Raw genomic sequence first — 14,154 nt, forward strand, 5'->3', positions numbered from 1 at the left:
CCGCATCACGAAGGACGGGGCGATGCCACTGCCATCAAAAGTGGCGGCCGTGATGGACTTTCCGCGACCCCTCACCGTGAAGGCCCTGCAGGAGTTTTGGGGCATGGTGAACTTTTACCATCGCTTCGTCCCCCGAGCAGCCCAGCTTATGCGGCCCCTTTATGAGCCCAACAAGCTCGCCGTCGACTGGTCCGAGGAGATGGCCAATTCTTTCACGGACATGAAAAGGGCCCTGGCTAACGCGACCATGCTGGCGCATCCATTACCTGATGTGCCAATCGCTCTCACCACCGATGCCTCGGACTATGCGGTCGGCGCCGTCCACGAACAGTGGGTCAATGGCACCTGGCAGCCGCTCGCCTTCTTTAGCCGGCAGCTCCACCTCAACGAGCGGAAGTACAGCACCTTCGATCGCGAGCTTCTTGGCCTCTACCTCGCCGTCTGACACTTCCGTTTCCTACTGGAGGCTCGCCCGTTCACAGCATTCGTGGACCACAAACTGTTGACCTTCGCCATGGCCAAAGCTTCCGAGCCGTGGTCGGCCCGTCAGCAACGCCAGCTGGCCTTCATCTCAGAGTTTACAACGGACATCCAGCATGTGGCTGGGAAAGACAACTCCGTCACCGACTGTCTCTCCCGAGCCGTCGCCAGCGGCGTACACCTCGGCATCGACTACACACACATGGCAGCCGACCAGGCCTCTGACACGGACGTCCAGGCCTACAGGACGGCGGTCACGGGCCTTCAACTAGTGGACGTCGCGTTCGACGATGCCGGCACCACACTCCTGTGCGACGTCTCCGTTGGGCAGCCACGTCCCATCGTGCCCGACGGGTGGAGACGGCAAGTTTTCGAGGCCGTCCATAATCTTTCCCACCCGGGCAGGAAGCCGTCACAGAAGCTGGTGGCGGCTAAGTTCGTCTGGCACAGGCTCAGGAAAGACTTTCGTGACTGGGCCAGTGAAATAAAGAATAGATTTGCCTTTCTAATCTAGGCTTTATTAACTTAAAAATCCTGTAGCACATCTTTCAACACCCAGTCCCAACTAAAGGCTGGAAAGAACTGAATTTAAGATGGCCACCACAAATCACATGACATCAACTACCAATGAGATTACAGCATATATCCCAAGGCAGGAAACAAACAACCAATCACAATACTTCTTACTAAACATAAAGAATAATCACCACAGCCAGCACCTGCGTGGTGTGCCAACGCTCGAAAGTGCATTGCCATACTAAGGCCCCGTTGGCGCCTTTCGCGGTGCCCGAGAGGCGGTTCGACCATGTTAACGTGGACCTGGTGGGGCCCCTGCCGCCCTCCTGCGGGTTCACCCACCTCCTCACAATGGTCGACAGAACCACCCGATGGCCGGAAGCCGTCCCGCTGTCTTCAACGACGTCCGCCAATGTGGCTCGGGCGTTCATCAGCACTTGGGTCGCCCAGTTCGGCGCCCCATCTGATATGTCCTCAGACCGGGGGCCCCAGTTCACGTCGGAGCTCTGGAACGCTGTCGCCCGAGGCCTTGGGTTGAGACTCCACCGCACCACAGCATACCACCCTCAGGCTAACGGACTGTGCGAACGGTTTCATCGCTCCATGAATGCTGCACTCCGGGCCAGCCTCCGGGACGGCAGTTGGATCGACAGACTCCCGTGGGTCATGCTGGGACTCAGGACCACCCCCAAGGAGGACCTCCAGCCCTCGTCCGCCGAGCTCATCTACGGACAGCCGCTGCGGGTTCCCGGGGATTTCATCCCCAACGCAACGGAACCTTGGTCCGCAGCCTGTCAGCGGTCCGACTTTCTGGACAACGCCAAGGTTTTCACACCGGTGCCCACGTCGCAGCACGGCCTCCCGCAGTCCCACGTTCCGCTCGAGCTTCGTGCGGCGGAGTACGTTTTCGTCCGCCACGACACCCACCGGGCAGCTCTTCAGCCACCCTACGATGGACCATTCCGCGTCCTGGAAACCGGGGACAAGACCTTCGTAGTGGATGTCAGCGGTAAGCCGGACTGCATTTCCGTGGACCGTCTTAAGCTGGCCCACCTGGATCTGGGCCGACCCATTGAGTTGGCACAGCCCCCGAGGCGGGGCCGACCTCCAGTTTCTGCACCCTCAGTCCACCACCGCACGCCCAAGGTCCCCCCGACGAACCCCCCCGTCCCCGCCCTGGAATTGAGGAGCCGCTCCGACCGTGTGATCCGGCCCCCCCAACGACTGACATTGCCAGTGCTAGTGAATTCTGGGAGGAAGTATGTGGCGGAGACAACATAGGGACAATAACACAATTCACAATGTATAGCCAATGTGGTTATATGTACGTACTTGGTTGGGTTATCAGGGCAGGGTCCCTTTAAGAGCGTCGGTAGCGCAATGACGTCATGCGTCGGTAGCGTGATGATGTCATAGCCCTGCAATGAGGCTGAGATTCTCAGTCCTCATGGAGAGTGAATAAAGTAACACGCATTTTGCCTTTGCTGCAACAAAAGTCTCAGAGCCTGTTGATTTCTAGCGACTCCAACAACACCATACATACCTCACACATACATGCACCATGTTTTTCTCACGTGGATCCTCCATTTCAGCATCCTCATATCTTGCCATGCATGTTAACCCTTAAAAGTTCATCTCCCATCTCCAAAAAGGAGTACAGCTCCTTCCCTTCTATATCAAGTGTAGGCATTATTCTTCCAAGAGAAATTAGCACACAATGCAGAGAACAGCAGCCTAAGACGGAAGACCCCTGACATCTTGCATTGTATTGTTTTACTCTATTTATCTGAGCAGCTGAGAGTCATATCTTCCTGTATTTTTAACACAGAATAACTTGAAGTAAAAGGAGGCACAGTATCAGTGGTACACACTGTACAAGCTAGTAGGAACTTGTTTAGAATAACGTAAGCATTGAATGAAAAAAGAACATTTGTTCCATCAAGTCCACTGCTTGCATAGACCAAGCACAATCTGCTCTGTCATAGCTCATAGTTTTACTCATTGTTTTAATGTCAAAATATAAGATAGGAACATATCACTTACTGCCAGCATTTAAATACTGTAGTGTATGTACCTTTAAGGGGAGAACTACTTTTTACAGCTCCTGTATACTGTAGTACCGGCAGTGACCACACCTGTATATAACCCTGAGTAGGGATCTGTACCGTAAGTTTTAGAGTAACCCTCATCCAGTAAACACCTGTTGATTGTTCCTCTGCAGTCTCTGTCTATAAATTGAAGGACACCATACATCAAGATTCACGGATTAAACATTGGCGACGAGTCGATTCGAACCTACCTGCAACTCTGCAGAAGAAGGCCGATTCCAGGGGCACGGGCGTCGACCATCCGGCGGAGACTCCAGCGAGACGGGCTGGCAGCAGGTACGGTGCAGACCCTTCCCGGACGGCGGTGGCTGGAGCCGACCGATGGCACAGGGGAAGGCCGAGCAGTGTCGACGGGGTAAGAGAGAGGGTAAAGCACACAGGGCGCAGCCGGGGTTGAAGACCGAGCGGCGTCGACGGAAAAAAAAAAAGAGAGAGGGTAGAGCGCATGGGGCGCAGCCAGGGTTCAGGACCGAGCGGCGTCAATGAGAGAGGCACGCAGGAAAATGCACAGAGCGCGGCCGGTGTTCAAGGGCTGAGCAGCATCCGCGGGGGAAGAAAGGAAAGCATGGGAGATGCCATTTGAGCCGCGGCGGAGAAGAAGGGAGAGCACGGGAGACGCCATTTTTGAGCCACAGCGGAGAAGAAGGGAGAGCGCGGGAGACGCCATTTTGAGTCAGCGGAGAAGAAGGGAGAGCGCGGGAGACGCCATTTTTAGCCAATCTAACCACACCCAGGGATGCAGAAGAGTGGCAGTGTCACAGCGTTCGACAATGAAGTCGAAGATTGGGCGACATATGTAGAACGCATAGAAGTGTACTGCAAGGTGAATGAAGTGCCAGATGCCAGGAAAGCACTGGTATTGTTGAATTCCATGGGTGCAAAAACATATGGCTTACTGCGAAACCTAGTAACCCCAGAGAAGCCAGTGGAAAAGGATTTTGAAAGCATAGTGGCAATCCTACAGGACCACTTAAACCCCACACTGCTGCTGATAGCTGAAAGATTTAAGTTTCACAAAAGGAACCAGCATAAAGACGAAAGTAATGCTGAGTATTTAATGGAACTGCGCAAGCTATCGAAACACTGCCAGTTTGGAACGGGACTAGCAGATACATTAAGGGACAAGTTTGTGTGTGGGCTTCAAAGTGAAGGAACCCAGAAACGGCTTCTATCAGGAAAGGATCTTACGCTGGACAAGGCTTTCAGCATGGCAGTATCACATGAAGCAGCCGCACGGGGCGCTGCAGAGATACAACGGAGACCGCAAGAATATGGCACAAATGAAATGTCATATGGAGCAGTGAAATGTTATCGCTGCGGCAGAACAACACAGGACCATAAGGATTGTTGGTTCAAGGACCAAGTGTGCAGACAGTGTGGAAAAGTAGGACACATAGCAAGAGTCTGCAGGTCAGGAAAGAAAACCAGCAGCAAGAAATCTCCACAGGAGAAGTACAAAAAGGTACATAAGGTGACGGAGAGTAGTTCAGACGAACAGAAAAGTGATACAGACTCCGGAAGCAAGGAGCTGGGTTGTCTGAAACTACATAATGTAATCAAAATGGAGGAACACCAAACTATCTGGGTCACGCTCAAGATAGACGGAGTCCAAGTGAAAATGGAATTGGACACAGGATCAGCCCTAACAGTCATAAACCGAAGGGACTACAAGCGACTATTCTCACATATACCCTTGAGAGATACAGAGATTGTCTTGAAGACGTACACGGGGCAAAAAGTCTACCCCAAAGGAAAAATAAGGGTGAACGTTATATATAACGGCAAGGAAACACCAAAAATGGACTTATATGTATTGCCAGATGGAGGACCACCACTACTAGGATGTGAATGGATCCGGAAGATACAGCTAGATTGGCATTCCATACAAGCACTGACTGTAGATGCCAAAAAGGATGACGACGTCACACCTGGACGACTGTCAAAAATGCTAACTGACGCACAAGAAGTGTTCCAGGAGGGACTCGGAACACTAAAAGGCATAACAGCGACGATCAAAATAGAGGAAAATGCAAGCCCAAAGTTTTTTAAGGCCAGACCGGTACCTGATGCGATCCGCCCAGCCGTCGAAGCAGAGCGGGAAGGTTTGGAACGTTCAGGAGTACTGTCCAAAGTGGACTGGAGCGAGTGGGCGACACCCATCGTTCCTGTAATGAAGAGGTCGTTGAGTAATACGCCTGGGGAACCAAAGAAGGTTCGCATCTGTGGGGACTTTAAGGTGACAGTGAACCCAATCCTTCACACGGTACAATATCCGCTTCCGCGGATTGAAGATATTTTCACCTCGTTATCTGGAGGAAAACGCTTCACTAAGATTGACCTGGCCCAGGCGTACCTGCAAATGGAGGCAGAAGAAGCCTCGAAACAGTACCTCACGATCAACACTCATAAAGGTCTCTACCAATACAACCGGCTGGTGTTCGGGGTAGCATCAGCTCTGGCTATTTGGCAAAGGGCAATGGATCAAGCCCTGCAAGGGATTCCAGGGACCCAGTGTTATTTGGACGACATCCTGGTCACGGGCAAAAATGACAGTGATCACCTCGCCAACCTGGAGCAGGTGCTCACTAGATTGAAGGAATATGGGCTCCGAGCTAATCGCCACAAATGCGAGTTTTTCCAGAAGCAGATCACGTATTGTGGCCAGGTTATTGATGAAGAGGGGTTACATAATTCCCCTGAAAAGATTGAGGCAGTAGTCAAGGCTCCAGCCCCGGAAAATGTGTCACAACTGAGGTCGTTCCTTGGGCTGGTGAACTACTACCATAAGTTCTTGCCAAATTTGTCTACAGTACTACACCCACTGAACACCCTACTGCAAACGGGGGTACCATGGAAGTGGAATGACGAATGTAAATGAGCTTTCCAGAAGTGCAAAGAATTGATCACATCAAAAGAGGTGTTGGCTCATTTCAACCCAGCACTACCAATTCGGTTGGCGTGTGATGCATCACCCCATGGTATTGGAGCGGTGCTGTCACACAAATTCCCGGACGGTTCGGAGAGGCCAGTAGCCTTTGCGTCTCGGTCACTAACCTCAGCCGAGCGTAACTACGCCCAGATTGACAGGGAGGCCCTCAGCCTAGTGTGGGGAGTGAAAAAGTTCAACCACTATCTGCACGGGCAGAAGTTCACCTTGCTGACTGACCACCAACCACTTGTCTCCATCTTTAATCCAAAGAAGGGCGTTCCAGTGATGACTGCGCAACGGCTACAAAGATGGTCCCTTTTTCTAGGGGCGAACCAATATGAAATAGAGTATAAGGGCACGAAACAGCATGGAAATGCTGATGGGCTATCAAGCCTGCCACTGCCTACTGCGGAGGAGGCACCAGCAGTGGACCCTGTCGAAATATTTTATTTGACTATAATTGAACGCTTGCCAGTAACTAATGCGGATATAGAGAAGGAGACCCGAAATGACCCGACACTGTCTCGGGTATATGACTTGACGGTGAAGGGATGGCCAACACATGGCGACTCACTGTTGCCAGCATTCTCATCCAGAAGAGAACAGCTGTCAGTATGCCAGGGGACCTTGATGTGTGGATCCCGAGTGGTAATTCCACCCAAGTTAAGGGAGAGAGTGCTCAATGAGCTTCACGAAGGCCATCTGGGAGGGGTGAAAATGAAAAGCCTTGCTAGGGCTGATGTGTGGTGGCTGGGGATCGATCAGCAAATCGAGGACCTGACAAAGAGCTGCTCAGGATGCCAGAAGGTCCAAAATGTACCACCACATGCCCCTCTACACCCATGGGAGTGGCCCTCCTCTCCATGGCAACGGGTGCATATTGATTTTGCTGGTCCATTCATGGACTCAATGTTTTTAATAGCCGTGGATGCGCACTGGAAATGGCCTGAGGTGATCAAAATGTCCTCCACCACCACGGAGAAAACGATTGCAGTCCTACGGACCATATTTGCCAGGAACGGCTTGCCAGAGTAGATTTGCCCTGATAACGGACCACAGTTTGTGTCCGAAGAGTTTCGGAAATTTATGAAAAGGAATGGGGTAAGGCATTACACATCCGCCCCGTATCATCCAGCCACAAAAGGATTGGCTGAGAGGTTCGTACAAACCTTTAAAAAGGCAGTAAGGGCCATGTGCGATGACGACATTTCACTGCAGCATAAGGTGGATAATTTCCTGTTAGCCTACAGAAATGCGACACATGCTGTCACCAACCAGACCCCGGCCATGATGTTCTTTAACTGAAGGTTGAGATCTCGTCTGGATTTGCTCAGACCAAATGTACGAAGAGATGTTGAGAATAAGCAATTCCAGCACATCAATGAGAAGCCAACAAGGAGCTTCAATGTAGGGCAACCAGTCATGGCCCGCGACTACCGAACAGAGAAATGGCAACCCGGAACGATATGTACACGGCAGGGGCCACTAATGTACACAGTGGATGTTGGGGAGAACATTGTGAGATGCCACATCGACCAGATCCTAGAGTCACAGGAACGAGTAAACCCCATGTCTCGCGTACCTGGTAATGAACCCGACATACAGGTAGCATCTACCCCAGAAACAGTAGCATCGGAAGCTGATGAACCAACCGACGACAGGGGGCCAGAATCGCCTCCGCACCAAGAGCAAGACACTCAGGAAAGGCGCTATCCAGAAAGGATCAGGAAGCCGCCCCAAAGACTGAATTTATAAATGGACTATTTTCAGTTAATGTTGCATGTTAAAAGTGTTAATTGTTAAATGAATGTTATGGTACTGTTAATCTAAAAGGGGAGGAATTATAGTGTATGTACCTTTAAGGGGAGAACTACTTTTTACAGCTCCTGTATACTGTAGTACCGGCAGTGACCACACCTGTATATAACCCTGAGTAGGGATCTGTACTGTTAGTTTTAGAGTAACCCTCATCCAGTAAACAGCTGTTGATTGTTCCTCTGCAGTCTCTGTCTATAAATTGAAGGACACCATACATCAAGATTCACGGATTTAACAAATACAACTTCATTTCAGACATATGAAAATAAGTAATACACATACCTGTGGGATGAGGTACAGAGCCAACAATCTTGCAACTACAATCGATATTTCTGAGTATGCGCCCCCTACAACTGCTTTTACACTGGGTACATAGTCTGTGTAATTGCAGTGAACTTCAACACTGCTGTCCGAGGAATTAAATTTGGAAAGAAACCTTGTGGTCGCTTGTATTGCAGCGATGACATCAGAGCAGGTGTCATAAATTTCATATCCTAGTTTGACACCCGGTCGCAAAATAGAATTGTTTATCTGCTCAATGCTATATATCATAGCATGGGCTTGGAGAAACGCAGAAAGGCTAAATCTAGACAGAATGGCCTAGAAATTCAGTTGCGTCCGCCAGCCGTTAGCACCATAAGAGGGGTAGATTTCCAGCGCTAGGCACTTAGCGCCCGGGCACAGGCCGATCTGCGCCTACGCCCAACTTCAGTTGACATTTAGCGCCGGCGCAAAGTGTTTGCGCCCGCTCAGCTGCGCGCGCAGCTTATGACGTCATTTCGGCGTGCAACGCTGTTTGTGCGCCCCAAACCGGAAATTCAGTGGCGCCCGCCCAATGTGGGCGTGGCGCTGTTAAGAACTGTGAAGTGGAACGCAGCAGAGGCCCTGCGGGCTTCGGGGAGCGCTAATTAAAGGGCACTTAGACTGAACTATAAAGGCCAGCCATTTTGCTGCAATGACTTTAGTGCTTTGGATTTCTGGACAGAGACCAAGGAACAGACCTTCCTGATTTGGGACAACATAGGAGAGGTATTTTTGGCTTCTGGCCAGAGCTTGGAAATTTCACTCATTGTGATTTCACTGTTTGCAAGTTTATTATGGGGGCTGCATGGGGTTCCAACCCTCAGTTCCAGCATTATGTGCGAAGGGCTCACAGACGCTGTGTGAGAGGGCCAGCCATGCCTAGACGCAGAGGGGCCATCAGGCGTCGGCAACGTAGGCCTTACCCACTCAGGGAATACCGGCAGCAGGTGTCCTATCTCACCATGACTGCTGCGCATTGTGTTAAGAGGCTGCGCTTCAGAAGGGAGGTGGTTGCAGAGATCTGCCAGCTGCTTCACAGAGATCTGCGTCCACAGCTGATGTGCAGGACGTCTCTGTCGGTGGAAGTGAAGGTCACGGTGGCTCTGAACTTTTATGCAAGCGGCTCATTCCAAGCCGCTGCTGGGGACATAGCGAACATCTCCCAGTTCGCCGTGCATCGCTGCATCCGGCAGGTCACCGATGCCCTTTTCGCAAGGAGACACCAATTCATCTCCTTCCCCATGACCCTAGAGAGGCAGGAGCAGCGTGCAGTCGGATTTGCCAGGATCGCCGACTTCCCCATGGTGCACGGCGCCATTGACTGCACGCATGTGGCTATGCGGGCACCTATCGACAATGCCGAGGATTACCGCAACCGGAAGGGCTACCATTCCCTCAATGTACAGCTGGTGTGTGACCACAGGCAGCGCATCCTAGCTGTCAATGCCCGCTTTCCAGGAAGCAGCCACGATGCATTTATCCTGCGCCAGACTACTGTGGCTGACATGTTCGAGGCACAGCCTCCACCAAGGGGATGGCTTATCGGGGACAAGGGCTACCCTTTGTGCACATGGCTCATGACCCCGCTCCGCGCGCCCAGGACCCCTGCGGAGGAGGCATACAACGAAAGCCATCAAGCCACAAGGAACATCATAGAGCAAACGATTGGCGTCCTCAAGCAACGGTTCCGCTGCCTGGATCGATCTGGCGGATCTCTACAGTATTCGCCGGATAGAGTCTCCCAGTTCGTCGTCGTTTGCTGCATGCTGCACAACCTGGCTATCCGCAGGACTCAGGCACTGCCACCTCACGTTGGACCACCACCTCAGGAGGACGAGCAGGAGGACCATGAGGAGGAGGAGGAGGAGGAGGAGTACCAGCCCAGGAGGGAGCCACAAGGTCCAAGGGCCGTCCGCCGGCGGCTTATTGAATGACACTTCTAGGCCCCCTGTCAGGGAATGGCTTGTGGCAATGAACGCACCTGAATGCAGCCGCTCCGCAAGCCCTCAGCCGGTTAACGCAACAACCACTTGAAACATGACACCTGGACAAGCTGAATAAATAAAAAGCTTTATTTAACAAACTCAGGGCCCTTCCCACATGAAACAGAAAAACAGACAACACCCCCAAAAAACAGTCAAAAACATATCTCACTCCCACAACCTGGGGAGGAATAACAAAACTTGTCCATCCAATTGGCCTTCATCCTCGGCCTAAGCAAGACAAACCCCCCCATACAGAACACAAACACCCCCATATAAAAAAACAGTTGCCTTCATCTTCGGCGTTAGCAAAATAAGCCCCCCCCATACAGAACACAAACACCCCCATATAAAAAAACAGTTGGCAACACACTCTACTTGGTGTGCCGACAGGGCGAGTCCTTGTGCAGGCTTCTCCGGCCCCTGCCCGACCTGTTGCTCCACCTCAACCTGGGCCCTGTGGGTGTTGCAAGGCTGGGGGAAGGCTCCTGAGGGGCACAATGCGTGACAGCAGATGCCCTTGGGGGTCGGCCTAGACGAGGTCCGGCCCTGGAGGGGCCGGCTGCTGACTGCTGCAGCTGTGGCTGGGCAGCATCAGTCTCTCCAGCAGCTCGTCGCAGCTTGGCTGGGGGAGTGGCAGTGGCGGCTGCATCAATGGGGGCAAGCTGGCTGATGCCAGGCGCTCGCTGGTCGCCAGAGACACTGGCACTCGGCCGGGCTGGCACTGCAGCAAGCGCAGCAATCTGGTGAAGGCCAGACCGCTGTGCTGCAGCAGGGCGGCGGGTGCCCTGGCGATGCTTCCGTGACACAGCGAGTGTGGCAGAAGTGAGTGCCCGAACTGCCCTGGTCTGTGCCCGCATCAGATCAGCCAGTGTCTGCACGGCACCACTCATGAACTCTCGACTCGCGTCCTGTGCTGCCGCGAGTTGGTCGACACCCCTGGCCTGTGAGTCCCCGAAATCGGCCACACTATGAGCCAGGGACTCAATGGCCTGAGGCAACTGTCCCACAACCCCCATGAACTCGTTGTGGCGCCGCTCCGAGGCCGCGGACATTTCATCAAGGAGGAGCACCTCCTGGGCGAGGACCGTCTCCGGACTGGAGGCCGGACTCTCCCTCTGGGGAGAAGGCCGCCGAGCTGCCCGACCCTTCCCGCGTGCCTGGACGCCACTGGGCCCAGCAACTACACCCCCCTGCAACACTTCCCCCCTCTGGGGAGAAGGCCGCCGTGCTGCCCGACCCTTCCCGCGTGCCTGGACGCCACTGGGCCCAGGAGCTACACCCCCCTGCAACACTTCCCCCTGGCTCTCCTCCAGGCAAGACATGTCCCCTCCATTGCCATCCCCTGGCGCGGATGAGGGTTCCCCCGATGTGCCGCCTTCCTCTTGGTCCTCGTCGTCCTCCTCTTCTGAGGGACTGGCACTCTCAGCTTCAGGGACCTCCTCCTCACCAGCTGAAAGCAGGAAGGCACAAGAGTAGCTTTAGAGTGAGGACAGGGCGTCAGCGAGGGAGGCATGATTGGTGGCATTATGCGCATTGGTCGGACAGTGGCAAAGGATGTAGATCTGACGCGCAAGGGGAACGAGAGAGGTGCAAACGGTCATGTCCTTACCATTGGGGCCCAGCACAGGGTCGGCATCTCCAATAGCAACGGGGCCAACCACCCGGGCACGCATGAGTCGAGCCACGCGCTCCTCCAGGTCACTGAGCTCCTGGAACTGGGCACGGCCTCCCCCGGTGACAGTCCGGCTCCTCAGATTCTGCGCCAGCTTGGCCTGCAAGAGAAAGGATGGCCTCTAAGTACAGTGTGGTGCCCTGTTGTTTGCACTGCCTCCTATGGTCGAATAGCTTGGCCAGTGTGGTGCCCTGTTGTTGTGTGCTCTGCCTCCCATGGTCGAATAGCTTGGCCAGTGTGTGAAGTGCAGAAAGTGCTATTGATGATCATGCCAGTGCCATAGCTGCGGGAGGAGGGCTGGCCATTAGGCCTTTGAGGTCCCTTTGCCCATAATGTGAGGTGCACATGCAAGGGTGAGGAGGACACTGGAAAGGGTACTCACCCTGACCAACCGAGTGAGGTCGTTGTACTTCTTGCGGCATTGGTCACCAGTCCTGGGGACATCGCTGTTGGCTGACACCCTCAGGGCGATTTCCCTCCAGGCTCTCCTGAACTGCCTCCTGGGAGCCTTCTTGCCACTGTCCGGGCACAAGATCTCTCTGTTCTTGTCCAACCCCCTAAGCAGCACCCCCAAAGCATGCTCTGAGAAGCGCTGCGCTCGTTCACGGGCCTTCTGCATGGCTTCAGGCGCTATTTGGGTCCACCAGCAGTGTTCAGGCCTAGCTGCAGGGCTCCACTATCCAGGGCGTGGCAGCAGACAAAGTCGACCCTTCCCCCTTTAAGAGCTGGCCGGCGTCAGGGTGTCTGCTGTCAATCAAAACATGACCGCACCTGCGCTGCGCCCGGCCTCGGCGTTATCAGTCCGCACCGCCGGCTTAGCGCCTAAAGATAGGAGTGCAACGCCAGTTTCAGCGCTCGCCCAAACTCCTTGGCCAAAGCTACTGAACTTCGGCGAAGTGGCCTCCACTTTCCGGCGGGCGCTAACTTCACCGCCCGCCCGACTTTACCGCCCCAAAAGTGGCTAGACTGAATTTCTAGGCCCAGATAAAAACACAAACACGTTTACAATTTACATATTTTAAAGCTTTACTTGGCATTGATATTTTACCCAACAGCTAAAAAATAATTTTTAAATTCATTTTTATTTGCAAATTTATTTCTACAATCATTCACTTATGTTTTATTTGGCAATTTGGTTCTGCCCATTTCTTAAGATACAATCCAGCAGCAGAAAGTTTAGAGACCCAGTCAGCAGAATTTACCATCCTAAACTATTTGAGTTATGTAGCACTCATTGTAATTCATTCAAATTGTATAATGTACATCGCAGTAATATGTATAGTTGAATTAAAATTTAGTAAGTGCATTCTTGCTGGGTCTACAAGTGAACTCAAAGAAGCCTAAATTTGTTTGCGTCCCAAACTGGGCTTGATTCCACCGGCGCCATAGAACTAAGTTCATCCTCGGGCCTTATCATCATAACTCAGGAGAGCTGCGAGTATATGTAGTGCAAAAGTACTACCATCTAGGCAAGTTGACTTAATCAATCTCGTCCTGATGGGTCTTTAGTCTGTTGCTTTCAATTATGGATCTATTCATTAGCTAAAAAAAACATTCGTTAGTATTCATTAACACCAATAACATGCAAGTTTGAGAAGTTACACAAGTTGTTTGAATGTGTAACTATGCATAATTCAGTTCATGTTTTGTGTGACATCTGCAAGTTGCATGATATTTATTCAAATAGCGACAGCATTCCTTCTCCCAAATTTCCAAACTAAGGCTAGAAAAATATAACTTTCCCTGAGCAGTGTAGTGGTCCCAGCTGAGTCCGATTTTCCAAGTTTTCCACCTTTTCGTGGACTGGAAAGAGTCCTCCGATGATGATGTCTCCCGGAGCTCTGGCTCCTACAATATCAGCAGGGATATTGCAAAGTCTGACTGGGTGAAAAAGAAAAGTCCAGCAAGAAACTGCAAGTATGACAAGTGTGGAAAACATGTTCAACAATTCATCAACACATCAAGCTGGATCTGAACTTAGAAAAGGAACAACACAGGTATGTGCTCAATGAAAGAATGTGAATTTTAATATAACAAAGCATTAACTACACCTGCTTTTATTGCTGTTCCTCAGGGAGGGGTTGGAAGGATGGTATTATTTTGAATACATGTGGCAGTGTATGTTCCAGTCTCCGTTCTCCGTTGATTAGTACACAAAATTAATTAAGCTTGTTGTTAAGCAAAAGCATTGAGCAGTTGGTTGTCTGGGATGTTAAAAATTGAGTGATTGCCTGAGATAAGCACTTCAGAAGAATATTTCCTACTTATACCACACAGAGCAATAAACTGAATTAGTGTGACAACATCAAGTACTTATATAATATATTAAAATCCTTGAGTTGT

General features: G+C 51.8%; 1 protein-coding gene across 1 annotated transcript in view; it reads right to left on the reverse strand.

Moving 5' to 3' along the window:
- The window catches only part of LOC147112725 (G protein-coupled receptor family C group 6 member A-like), a 39,250-nt gene extending 25,500 nt beyond the window's left edge, over positions 1-13,750 (reverse strand). Inside the window, exons 1-2 of the mRNA XM_085998211.1 lie at positions 13,550-13,750; positions 8,134-8,451 (exon numbers count right to left, since the gene is read on the reverse strand). Coding sequence (XP_085854337.1) covers positions 8,134-8,451; positions 13,550-13,750 — 519 coding nt within the window. The remainder of the gene's footprint in view (positions 1-8,133; positions 8,452-13,549) is intronic.
- Positions 13,751-14,154: the final 404 nt, after the last annotated feature.

The sequence above is a fragment of the Somniosus microcephalus genome, chromosome 9, assembly GCF_052327205.1.
Source record: "Somniosus microcephalus isolate GS21.2 chromosome 9, FLI_Smic_1.0, whole genome shotgun sequence".
In the NCBI taxonomy this organism is placed as follows: domain Eukaryota; kingdom Metazoa; phylum Chordata; class Chondrichthyes; order Squaliformes; family Somniosidae; genus Somniosus; species Somniosus microcephalus.